At 39.5% G+C, this 13,557-nt stretch overlaps 1 protein-coding gene across 5 annotated transcripts in view; it reads left to right on the top strand.

The window, feature by feature from the left end:
- Nucleotides 1–13,557, top strand: part of LOC147109195 (echinoderm microtubule-associated protein-like 5) — a 236,892-nt gene that overhangs the window by 19,296 nt on the left and 204,039 nt on the right. For 3 of the 5 annotated variants that reach the window (XR_015080190.1, XM_086002884.1, XM_086002885.1), the window contains exons 2-5: nucleotides 207–366; nucleotides 4,645–4,743; nucleotides 7,151–7,225; nucleotides 10,844–10,912. Coding sequence is in view for 4 of the 5 variants with exons in the window: in XM_086002884.1 (XP_085859010.1) it covers nucleotides 207–366; nucleotides 4,645–4,743; nucleotides 7,151–7,225; nucleotides 10,844–10,912 (403 nt within the window). In the remaining variant the exon portion in view is untranslated. The remainder of the gene's footprint in view (nucleotides 1–206; nucleotides 367–4,644; nucleotides 4,744–7,150; nucleotides 7,226–10,843; nucleotides 10,913–13,557) is intronic. The other 2 variants (XM_086002886.1, XM_086002887.1) reach the window with 1 other exon arrangement.

A 13,557-nucleotide genomic window follows, 5' to 3' on the forward strand; every position in this document is an offset into this window, starting at 1 on the left:
GTTGTTTTATTTGATACTGTGGCCATAATTGGGAGACTAGCTGAGACACAAAAATAGCCCCCTAATCAGACAAAATCTCTTTTGGGAACCCAGTTCAAAAGAACATTTCTAGCAATGCTTCAGCCACAATACTTGCACCCATGGACATGACAGCTGCTGTTTTAAATTACATTTTAATTTTTTTTTAAACTTTGTACAATCCACAGCTTAGCACTGCATCCGGAACGAACTTTAGTTGCAACAGGACAGGTGGGAAAGGAGCCACATATATGTGTGTGGGACACCTACAATGTGCAGACGATATCCATTCTGAAAGATGTGCACACACATGGAATAGCCTGCTTGGCCTTTGATCATGATGGCCAGGTAAGTAAATGATCTGCCACTTTGACTTTTAGTTTGAAGTGCCAATATTTGTGCAGTAAAACGAACTTTCAGAACCTCAGATCGGTGTTAACTGGTGAAAGAAATTGTATAACGTTTTCCCGTACCAATTCTAATAAAGTTATATTTTATGAATTAAATATTCATATCTTTATGGAGTTGATATTGTGCTAAGTGTTGCTTGCTCATTACTTTGTTAGATTACAACTTTCTTTGTGTACTTTAGACCACCTTCTAGTCTAATCAGTGCCTGTATGCAACAAATTACATTCGTTAATGGATCCTCCACGTCATTTTAGAAATCAGTCTAGGCCACTGTGATGACATTGGCCACCTGCCTTTCTTTGCTGTGCCACATTACCATCACCTCTCTCTAGGGCAGTCCAAGTTTTTTTTCCTTCTTCAGCCATCAGAGACAGTTCTTTCAATACTGTTGAAATGTATTGTTGGCAGTTGGATACAAATGTTGTTCAAAGGACCTGTTAACTTTCTTGAAACTGGAAAGCAATTCATTAAAAAAAAAGTAATAATAATTCATGGGATGTGGACATCACTGGCAAGGCCAGCATTTATTGCCAATCCTTAATTGCCTTTGAAAAGGTGGTTGTGAGCCGCGTCTTGAACCGCTGCAATCCGTGTGGTGAACGTACTCCCACAGTGCTGTTAGGGAGTGAATTCCAGAATTTTGACCCAGTGACGATGAAGGAACGGCGATATATTTCCAAGTTAGGATGGTGTGTGACTTGGAGGTGATGGTATTCCCATGTGCCTGCTGCCCTTGTCCTAGATGGTAGAGGTCGTGGGTTTGGGAGGTGCTGTCGAAGAAGCCTTGGCGAGTTGCTGCAGTGCATCTTGTAGATGGTACACACTGCAGCCACGGTGCGCCGGTGATAAAGGGCGTGAATGTTTAAAATGATGGACTGTGTGCCAATCAAGGGGTCTGCTTTGTCTTATATGGTGTCGAGCTTCTTGAGTGTTGTTGGAGCTGCACTCGTCCAGGCAAGTGGAGAGTATTCCATCATACTCCTGACTTGTGCCTTGTATATGGTGGAAAAGCTTTGGGGAGTCAGGGGGTGAGTCACTTGCCACAGAATACCCAGCCTCTGACCTGCTTTTGTAGCCATAGTATATATGTGGCTGGCCCAATTAAGTTTCTGGTCAATGGTGATCCTCAGGATGTTGATTGGTGGGGGATTCGAAGACGGTAATGCCATTGAATGTCAAGGGGAGGTGGTTAGGCTTTCTCTTGCTGGAGATGGTCATTGCCTGGCACTTGAGTGATGCAAATGTTACTTGCCACTTATCAGTCCAAGCCTGAATGTTGCCCAGGTTTTGCTGCATGTGAGCATGGACTGCTTCATTATCTGAGGAGATGCGAATGGAACTGATCACGGTGCGATCTGGTCATAATGAAAGAAAGACTTGCATTTATATATTTCCTTTCATGACCTCAGGACGTCCCAAACCACTTTACAGCCAATGAAGTACTTTTTAAAGTGTAATCACTGTTGTAAGGTAGGTAACGCAGCAGTCAATTTGCGCACTGCAAGCTCCTACAAACAGTAATCTGATAATGACCAGATAATCTGTTTTTGTGATGTTAATTAAGGGATAAATATTGGCCAGCACACCGGGGATAACCCCCCTGCTCTTCTTCGATATAGTGCCATGGGATCTTTTACCTGAGAGAGCAGACGGGACCTCGGTTTAACATCTCATCCGAAAGACGGCTCCTCTGACAGTGCAGCACTCCCTCCATACTGCACTGATGTGTCAGCCTTGATTTTTGTGCTCAAGTGTCTGGATAATTGATAACATTCTTTGACTCTTTACACCAGTAGCATGCTCTATGCTTTGAGATCACAACCTTGTCTTTGCAAGTCAGAAGAATATTCACAAATGCTTCTGATGTGTGCGCATTCCTTTTTCCAAGGACAGAAACCGCAATGCCCAGACTCTTGATGGCTTGTCCTCTTGGAGAAACTGGTATCAGTATACACTTCCTCTCATCCTCTCAGTCCTATAGATCTAATTTATCACTGCCTATGCCTGAACCAAGAATTTGTGATTCTTTTATGTAATTGAGACTACATTCCAGTTAGAGATAATTTGACACTGCTTCCCAGCTTTCAGGTGATGCACTTGAATTGTGGTTCTGAGGGAAAGAACTGTCAGTACTGAAGAAGATGAAAGACCAACATCCAGGAAGTTTACTATGTAATTCCAAGTGGAAGAAATTTGGTTCATACCAGTGGATCCATATCCTGAGTTCCTGCTCTTCTTGGAGCGTTTACAATATCAAAACCTTTTGTTTGAAATTAAGCTTCATAAATAAACATGCAACAGTCTTTCATTCTCCTTTGGTAGAATGATTTGAGGAAATCACCCCCTTAGTTCCCATATTTCTAAAGAGAAAATATCTGAACTGTAGATTATAAATATTTAGTTGGCCTTGTCTCATCTGACATAAAGATGGGACTTTTTTATTATCTAAACGGCAATAGATTGGGAGAAGGGGAAGTGCAACGAGACCTGGGTGTCCTTGTGCACCAGTCGCTGAAGGTAAGCATGCAGGTGCAGCAGGCGGTTAAGAAGGCAAATGGTATGTTGGCCTTTGTAGCGAGAGGGTTTGAGTACAGGAACAAGGATGTCTTGCTGCAGTTGTACAGGGCCTTGGTGAGGCCATATCTTGAGTATTGTGTGCAGTTTTGGTCGCCTTATCTGAGGAAGGATGTTCTTGCCATGGAAGGAGTTCAACGAAGATTGACCAGGCTGATACCTGGGATGGCAGGAATGACGTATGAGGAGAGATTGGGTCGATTGGACTTGTACTCGCTGGAGTTTAGAAGAATGAGAGGGGATCTCATTGAAACTTATAAAATTCTGACAGGACTGGACAGACTAGATGCAGGAAGGATGTTCCCGATGGCGGGGGAGTCCAGAACCAGGGGTCACAGTCTAAGGATAAAGGGTAGGCCATTTAGGACAGAAATGAGGAGGAATTTCTTCACCCAGAGAGTGGTGAACCTGTGGCACTCTTTACCACAGAAGGCGGTGGAGGCCAGTTCATTAAATATATTCAAGAAGGAGTTGGATATATTTCTTAAGGCTAAAGGGATCAAGGGGTATGGGGAGAAAGCAGGGACCGGGTACTGAATTTGGATGATCAGCCATGATCGCATTGAATGGCGGAGCAGGCTCGAGGGGCCGAATGGCCTACTCCTGCTCCTATCTTCTATGATCCTAAGAACTACTCAAAGTATTTAAATTTGATTTTGTTTGTATTCACTGAGAAGTAGTGCATAGATCATGCTAACTGGATGCAAAACATACTTTACATTTACAGTGACTGACAAATCAACAAAACCAAACCATTTGGACCCTACTCCATAAGGGGACATACACTTTGTACAGTCGCACTTTAGATCAATTCTCATTGAGTTTTATTTTGCTTGATGTAGAGAAATAGTATACCCGGTATAGTTTTGGCTATAGTGCATTATTGGAGCTAGAATAATAAAGACCGTTTCCCATATCTTTGGTCAAAGCCAGTTATTCAGGGTTTCCATTTATTACTATTAGAAGTTTTACAGATGGCTCATGATACTGAACATGTACACATTTTGTCATTCATAGTGGTGCTAATTCAAAAGTGCACCAGAAGTGGCCCAGTTTCATCATGAATGATGGATATGTATGCATTATACTACAAAATAAACCCATTACTGAACTGAATATTATAATGTTTGGACATTAATGATTTAAAAAATAATTTAAAACCACTTTGATTCTCAGTTCATTAATTGGTCATTAGCTGCTCTAAAGGTATTGGCACCATGCATGCATAATATGAAATGTGTGGAATCGTGGAGGGAAAGAATTTCCATACAATCAACCATGTAGATATTTTCTGTGCAGTGTTGCAATACTTTAATAAATCTAGTGTTGGATTTTGAACAGTAAGGTACAAGGTTTCAAGCTAATGCCAAATATTCAAATGTGTTATTTTTGCTTATGAATTATAAGTTGGATTAATGGAGTACTTTTCAGTAAAGGAATATTCCCATCTGGATGGGAAACCGAAGCCTACGGTTTTTCGGCTGGTCATCATGGGCTTGAGTTGTTATAGATCCTCTGTTAAAGATGGAGTTATTAACAAGGGAATATGTGTGGGAGAGGAATTTTATTTTGGAAATCTTGGTATCTAATAGAAAAATGGGAAAAGCTATCCTAATTTCTATTTTTCTTCCCCCTCCACAGCGTTTGGTATCTGTCGGTCTGGATTCCAAAAACACTATTTGTGTCTGGGATTGGAAGAAAGGGAGAGTTCTAGCTACTGCACCAGGACACACAGATAGGGTAATTCTCTTTGTATGTCTTTCCTTAACAAATGCTATGTCAGAAAGTTCAAGGGACAATTATGGGTACTTGGTAAACTATACAAATAAGTTTCACCTGTTTAAAGAACTTTAGAAATGTTGAGAGAAGATCATGCGTTGATTTACCCTGACTACATAAATGGTGGAATCTTGAACTGGACCAAGGAGAACATAATGAAGCGCTTTCCCCAGGAAGAAGGAGAAATTTAGAAGTGATTCTGGCCTACACTTGAGGAATTTCTTCACTCCGAGGGTTGTGAATCTTTGGAATTCTCGGCCCCCAGAGGGCTGTGAATGCTGAGTCTTTGAGTATATTTAACGCTGAGATAGATGATTTTTTGGACTCTAGGGGAATCAAGGGATATGGAGTTCAGGCGGGAAAGTGGAGTTGAGGTCAATGATCAGCCATGATCTTATTGAATGGCGGAGCAGGCTCGAGGGGCCGTATGGCCTACGCCTGCTCTTATTTCTTATGTTCTTATCTCTTAGTGGGTTACAGAGTAGCATTAGTTTAAAGTCTTGCAGATCTCTGGAGCAATAATCAAGGGAGACTTTTTTTAATGGTGGATTAGAGTTAACCGTCTATTCCTGATAATTCTAAAGGCTTTAAAAATGTAAATTATACAATAATTTGAAAGTGATCCATTTTGGTAGAAAGAATGAGGAGAGGTAATATAAACTAAATGGTACACTTTTAAAGAGGGTTCAAGAACCGAGAGACCTGGTGGGTGTGTGTACACAAATTTTTGATGGTGGCAGGATAAGTTGAGAAGGCTGTTTAAAAAAGCATACGGGATCCTTGGCTTTATTAATAGAGGCATAGAGTGCAAAAGCAAGGAAGTTATGCTAATCCTTTATAAAACACTGGTAAGGCCTCAGCTAGAGTATTGTGTTCAATTCTGGGCACCACACTTTAGGAAGGTGTCAAGGCCCTGGAGAGGGTGCAGAAGAGATTTACTAGAATGGTACCAGCGATGAGGGACTTTAGCTATGTGGATAGACTGGAGAAGCTGGGATTGTTCTCCTTAGAGCAGAGAAGGTTGAGGGGAGAGTTGATAGAGGTGTTCAAAATCATGAAAGGTTTTGATAGAGTAAATAAGAAGAAACTGTTTCCAGTGGCAAAAGGGTTGGTAACCAGAAGATACCGATTTAAGGTGATTGGCAAAAAAACCAGAGGCGACATGAGGAAAACATTTTTTAACGCAGCGGGTTGTTGTGATCTGGAATACACAGCCTGAAAGGATGGTGGAAGCATATTCAATAGTAACTTTCAAAAGGGAATTGGATAAATACTTGAAGAGAAAACATGGGAAAAGAGCAGAGGAGTGGGACTAATTGGATAGCTCTACTAAAGAGGCACGATGGACCGAATGGCCTCCTTCTGTACTGTATCATTCGTGATTCTAAAGTGGGAATTTGAATTATATAACTGAATTAAGAGAAGTAGACTATATATATTTTGAGTGCTACAAACAATTTGCTGCAGTGCAATTTTACAGTTGCACTGCTATGAAATTATTTCTCTTTGCAATTTAAAAAGAAAAGCTAGTTTGAATTCATAAAATCTATCCAAATTCATGTGCTCCTGAGTAAGTGTATTTTTCCTCTCATTAACTATGCATTTAAAGCTAAACTCCAGATAGTAAAAGCTGTACCTTTTACACCATCAATGATTTGAATTGATTCACATGTAAACATTAATAAAAAGGCAGAAGAACAAACTTGCATTTATATAGTGCCTTTCAGGACATCCAAATGCACTTCACAGCCAATAAAATGATTTTAAAGTGTGGTTACTGTTGTAATGTAGTCACATGCAGCAACCAATTTGTGCATAGTGATGTCCCAGAAGCAACAATGAGACAGATGACCAGATAATCAGTTTTTAGTGGTGTTGGTTGAAGGATTAGCACCGGGAGAACTCCATTTGTCTCTTGGAATACTGCCGTGGGATCTTTTATGTCCACTTGATAGGCAGACACTGCCACGCCTTAACATCTCATCCTAAAGACTGCACCTCTGACAGTGCAGAACTGTCTCAGTACTGCACTGAAATGTCAACCTAGATTATGTGCTCAAGTCTTGAGTAGGGCTTGAGCTTGAGTAACGACCTTCTAACTCGGAAGTGAGTGCTATCATTGAGCCAAGGCTGACACTAAAAAGGCATTTGCTATTGCAGTGGAGGTACTTTTTTTTTTTTATGGTTGAAATTGTTTACTAGCTGATGTCCACGATTCCATAGTCTGAATAATATTTTGTTAGCGTAGAAATTACTGAGTCATTTTATATCTGACTTGTCAGTGTTCTGATCCCAAGCCTCTGGAGCTCGTTAATGGGTGCTGGTGATCACGGATTTATTTCACTCCTGTATTCACAATTGTTTACAGAAGAAAGATATGAAGTCTGCTTGCAACAATAGCATGAAGATCTTTCCCATGATGAATCATGTTGGATTCCTGAAGGTGTGCTATAGTACTATGTCAGCTAGATATATTAGCATGCTTTGTACTACACTATTTTTTGGGAAGGGGCCATTGGCTCCTGGAGGATACAATAGGATATGAATTCTTAGCCTGCATTGGACAATCAGTTTATTCTTGTGCAGGGTTTAAAGGTGGCCTCCAGAAGCTGCTCTGCAGAAGCTCTAACACCTAGTACTTTTTAGCCTCTACCAAGACTCATTCTGAAATTCCTAGTAGGTGATGACTCCAAGTAGCCGACAGACTACCATCACCACAGATAACTGGGTAAAGCAGCCAATTCAAGGGCACTGTCAGTTGTGTTTTCTCACCAGGGTGACATTTTTACGTCTTTTGCTATAGAGCTGTTGTCTTGAGGCCATTCCTGCTATTTTTTTGCATAGATAATTTAAAAATACCCCGATTTTTAGGTCCCTAAATAAAGTTGTTAAAATTTGAGATAGGTACACGTTGCTTCAACATACCATCTGAATAATTGTGGGAGTATTTGGGAATCGTAACTTCCACGGGTATTCAAGGCTGCTACAAGAAGCTTCTGTATTTTTAAGATAGGCAACTGTTAACAGTATAAAGTAATGTCTTTTATTTCTGTGATTGAACCAAAGAAGTTTACAGTACAGAAGGCCATGATGTCTGGGCTGGCTGTTTGCCAGACCAATCCAAAACTCATCCCACTGTCTTGTGCACTCTTTCCCAATACCCTGCATTTTCCTCTTGCTTCAAATATTTATCCAGTTTTCTCGTAGAAGATGCAATGGTCTCTGCCTCACCTACTCTCTGACAAAGCATTCCATACTTCAGCAGCTCTTAGCATAGCATAAAGAAATTTCTCCTAAACACTCTCCTCATTCTCTTAGTGATTGCATATAAATTGATGACCCCTTGTCATTGACCCACCAACTAGAAAAAGTGATCTTTCCCTATTCAGTCTGTCAAAATAGAAAGAAAGACCTAAAGTTATATAGCGCCTTTCACAACCCCGGGATGCCCCAAGGTGCTTTGCAGCCAATGAAGTACCTTTTTTTGAAGTGTAGTCACTGTTTTAATGTAGGAAAGGCGGCAGCCAATTTGTGCACAGCAAGGTCCCACAAACAGAAATGTGATGATGACCAGATAATCCTTCATAATTTTAAAAACCTCTCTTTAATCTCCCCTTATACTTCTCTGCTCCAGTGGAAATAGTCCCAGTATCTCAAATCTCTCTTCATAATAATAATTTCCTAACCCTGGCATTATCTTGTAGACTCCCTATGGCATTAATGTCGTTTCTATAATGAGGCACCCAAAACTGCACTCTAACTGTGGCCTAACCAAGGTTTTGTACAGATTTATCATTCCTTCTTAACTTTTGTACTCTACCCCATATATGAAACACAAAATTGACCTCTTTATGACTTTAATTACCTGCATTGATTTTTGGGGAATTGTGTATTTGAACCCCTAGGGGTCTGTTTGTCCACACCCGTTAGCATCTTTCCACTGCATATATACTACCATTCCTTGTTTATCCTCCAAAAATCTATTGCCTTACACATATGCACATTAAATTGCATCTAGTACCTGTCTGTCTCCCTGAAGTCTTTTACAGTCCTCTTCACTGTTTACCAGAACCCCCACTTTTGTGTTATCCACAGATTTTGTGATTTTTACTCCCTCTGTCCAAATCTGTATTCCATCAAGGCCTTGAGTTTTTCAGAACCAATTCTCTACAGTTATATTTAACAGTTGTTGCATATCCTCTTCAAACAGTGTTTGTTTGATCGGCTCCCTCTGTGTGTGCCCAGGAGTTAATTGGAGCCCTGTTAGTGCAAACATCTAGAAAATTGAAGCTTCACATTTTGAGGTTTATCTCAGAATTGTAGCCTTGAGGGTCATTACTGCAGTTTTTTGTAATCCAAAATGCTTCTCCCATGAGTTCATGGGACCCTACCGAAGAATGAATACCATTGTTAGCCTAACTGTTGATAAATTGTTGCGTTGAGTTACAAACTTAATTAAGGGAAATCTACCCCACCCAGGAAAGTTTTAAGAACAACTGAAATAGTTATGACTCCGTGTCTTGGCACAGAAGAGGATTGTATGGTAGCCTCCATATACTTATCTCATTGCTGGTGCCCATCTTGCAAACCCAGATAACATCCTGCAACTTCAGGTCATTTATTTGGGGAAGATAATTTTTTTTCTCGCATTTATGAGATCTGTTTGGGACCAACCTCCTAGTTCTACACATAGCTTTCTTTGAATTTTTCCTTGGCATCCCTGCAAATGTCATTAGAATTTTCACTGCACAATTCCTGTGTCCACACTGTTGTAGCAGAATTACGATGTAATAGGAATAACCAAAACATGCCATACCACAGTAGATGGTGATGAATACAACATAAAGTATAGGATAGAGTAGATAGGAAAGGAGAGGATGTACCTCTGTGTATATTGGGAAAGAAAACAAATAGATCCTGCAGGAAGGGGGAAAATTACTGAAATCATCTGGAAGTTTCTAACGCAAAGAGCTAAAATAGCTAGGGGGCATTTTACAGAATGACAGCTTAATAAGAGGGGGGACTGAATACTTCATGAATAAGGAGGATAAATGAAAATAGTAAGGTCAAATAGTACGGAAAATAGTAACAACCAAATATAAATTAGTAATGCCCAAGTGTTTATTTACTAACTTCTCAGTAAAGGACAAGTGGAATACTTTCAAATGAATATGATGGAAAATACAGCACCAGTATATTTAAGTTTAACAAGACAATCTGTGAAGTGAAATTTAAAAAAAGAAATGAACTTCACATAGTTTGCAAGGGGAAGAGGATCCAATGGAAAGATTACAGGAAACCAGAAGCATGGCAAAACAGTGCCTGGAGGAGCAAAGAGAGAACTACGAATAAACATAGATGCAGATGCTAAACACAATAGTAAGAAATTCTTACAGCATCAGAATAGTAAGTGTTCAAGACGCGTGGTTGCAATCAATAGTAAGAAGGATGATCAAGGAAGCGGTGAATTGGAATATCAAATACTAGCCAGTGCTTTACAAGGGAAAACCCTGCCTGACAAACGGCTTTAACTTTTTTGAGAAAGTGATATTCCAAGTGGACAGTGGCAAACCAGATAATGTGGTGTACTAGATTTCCAAAATGGCCTTTGAAGTTCCTCATGAAAGACTGCTATTAAACTTGAGAGCAGTGGGAGTTCAATGTAAAACCTTCATATAGATGAAGAATTGGTTGATGAAAAGAAAGAAGCAAGTACTTGTTAGGGAAATTAAATCAGAATACGGGAGGGTGGGGGTGGGGAGGAGGGAAACCGAGTGGAGTGCTATTTGGGTCAGTGCTGGGATGCTTGCAATTCCTAACCTATATTAATCATTTAGATAAAGAAACTCAATGCAAGCTATTCAGTTTTACAGACATTGAAGTAGTGGGATGGGTGTTGAGATTGACAAAGCAGCAAGGACCTACAAAGGTTAGAATAAAATCTGCAGTTGGATAAATCAACAGTAGATTCAATTTAATACTAAAAGTATGGTGTGGGTGTTGATTTCTTCAGTAAATTTGATTTTTATATTTTTTAATTCTGATTTTGTTTTCCTTACAGGTATTTGATATTTCTTGGGACTTGCATCAGCCAAACAAAATGATCAGCTGTGGTGTAAAACACATTAAGGTATGAACAAAGACATCAGAAACCAGTGCCTTTTTGTTTCTTCTTTCCTCCACCCCTGACTGAACGTTTGGACATTCTACATCAGTAGTATTGCTTATTTGATTTGTAATGGTTTTAATTTTTATTGCAAGAGAAAAAGTTTGTTAAGCAGATGCATTACATTTATTTTCTGAGATCTGTGATCAGTTTGCTTAAAGTTCCTTGCTACATGCCTAATACTGAAGTCATTTAGGATCATTTAAATTGTCAATTTCTTTTTTTTTAATGTATCAAATTCATTTTGAGAAATATTCTTAATTCAGTTCAAATCTTCATAAAACACATTAAGATCAAATTGATATGAATTAAAACTAATACTGTTATTCTTGTACTTCAGTATGTACCAAGGTTTATAAAATATTGAATGAAGGCTAATAGTGAAAATAATTTAACACAGCTCTGTCAACCTGTCTTGGGTAAAGCAAGCAGCGATAAAGCACTGGTATATTAAAATACTTATGGTATCCTGAAACATGATCATGCCAAGAAATATCTGAAAGATTTCATTTAATTTTCTCAAAAGCAAAGTCGGGATAGTAGATGGAAATGAAAAGGACAAAATAAACCATTCTGGCCAGTTTCAAAATGTAAAAACTACCACAATATATTCTTGTATAGCAACTCTTGGCCAAAAGAAATCTAGCTCCTTTTTCAGAGAATTGCGCTCTTTTATATAGAAAACAATGCTTGCCAGAATGTTGATGTTTTTTAAAATCGCCTTAAACAAAAAAAACTGCCAACATGAAGATTATCTGGTCTCCCGCGAGCACATGGTGGTGAAGGTGGGAGAACATTCCAGAGTTACTGTAGAGAATTGGGGGCTGTGACATCAGACTATCCTGAGATCTATGGAGGTGCTGCAGGACTGCAGGAAACCACGCTACTGGCTTTGAAGCAGATGCATATTGAGAGTTGGGAAAAGTTACGTCCAGCTAGTACTGCTGCATATCTGGCAGGCCTATTTTGGGTCTGGAAATTCCATATTGGCCCCAAACCGGTCCAAAGTTCTGAATCAATTGAAATCAGTGGAGCCATTTTTGAAGCGGACAGGCCTCCTCCATAACCGACATCTAAACAGGAAGATATTTACTAAAAGGTAGCTTTAAAGAAAAATACAAGTGAGGGTAATCGTGAAGGTGATATTTTGATCTGAGTATTAATAATTGAATGTGTTTGAAGACATCTCAACATCCTTTGTCATCTGTTTGGAATCTGTTGGTTTGTCAGAGTCTGGCTTTAAAATTGTTGTAAATGTTGCTGTATATATGTGCAACTGCACATACTAGGAATGCATTACTTTAGCAATTGTTTTGAATGTTTTTTCATTCTTTGCATAAAAAACAATGAAAAAGTAAGGAAAGGATAAAACTGCAAGTTTTATTTGGGGAGTTAATGTGACAAGGGTCATGGTTGCATTCATGTGGTAGAATATTTAGCTAACTCATTAAAACCGGGAGTTAATCCTGCTGCAAGCAGTTGAAAAAGATTTCCTGGCTGTTATAGGATGAAACACTATGGTCTAGAAATTCGTCTCGGACAGTGGCGCAAAACGGGCGGTATCGGATTGGCCGCCCGTTACGCGCAGCCATTGCAGTCACTGGAACTGAATGTCGGGCACTGCGTATAACGGGCAGCCGATATGATATCGCCCATTCTACTCCACCACTCGGCAAATTTCTAGGCCTATGTTTTTTTAAATAACAGACTTTCAACTTGCAAGTCTTTCATAATGCATTTTTTTCAAAAAATGAAACTAATGGGCAGAGATGGAGTGAATTGTGTGCCTCCATATGGTGGAAAAAATTATGTTCACCAAAACGGAAAGTTTTATAGACTTGATACACAATTTTGAATTGACTCTTGCATGGTGTGTGTTAATGTGCTGGGGGCCACACATCCGACTCTCTGGGATTCCTAGAGTATTACAATTGAACTTTTCCCAGCTCTCAATATGCATCTGCTTCAAAGCCAGTAGCGTGGTTTCCTGCAGTCCTGCAGCACCTCCATAGATCTCAGGATAGTCTGGTGTCACAGCCCCCAATTCTCTACAGTCACTCTGGAATGTTCTCCCACCTTCACCACCATGTGCTTGCGGGAGACCAGATAATCTTCATGTTGGCAGTTTTTTTTGTTTCTGTTAAAGGTGATTTTAAAAAACATCAACATTCTGGCAAGCATTGTTTTTCTATATAAAGAGTGCAATTCTCTGAAGAAGGAGCTAGATTTTTTTTTTGAGCATTACAATTGAAATGCATATTTTTACCATCAGATGTAACTGTTAATTGTAGTATAGAGTTCTTTGCATCTTATTACCAAATCAAGTAGAGGGAAATGTGTGGCAACCCTGTCTTTTACCACAGTAGGGAACAAGAGGGGGAGAAGAGAGTTTAGTTTGGTGGTACAATCATTCCTAGTTGGCATTCTTTATAATGCATTCATTTTATAAAAATATTGCCTCTGTCTGTCACTATTTATCTTGTGTGTTTCTCTGTGTAAAGTGGTTTCTTCAAAAATCATGTCAGCAGTCAATTCCATCCGGTCATTGAGGTGAAATTGGGAGCAGCATGACAACAAGCACTTTGAGATATTGCCTGCAAGTCACTGCT

This window comes from Somniosus microcephalus, chromosome 12 (genome assembly GCF_052327205.1).
Source record: "Somniosus microcephalus isolate GS21.2 chromosome 12, FLI_Smic_1.0, whole genome shotgun sequence".
Lineage (NCBI taxonomy): Eukaryota > Metazoa > Chordata > Chondrichthyes > Squaliformes > Somniosidae > Somniosus > Somniosus microcephalus.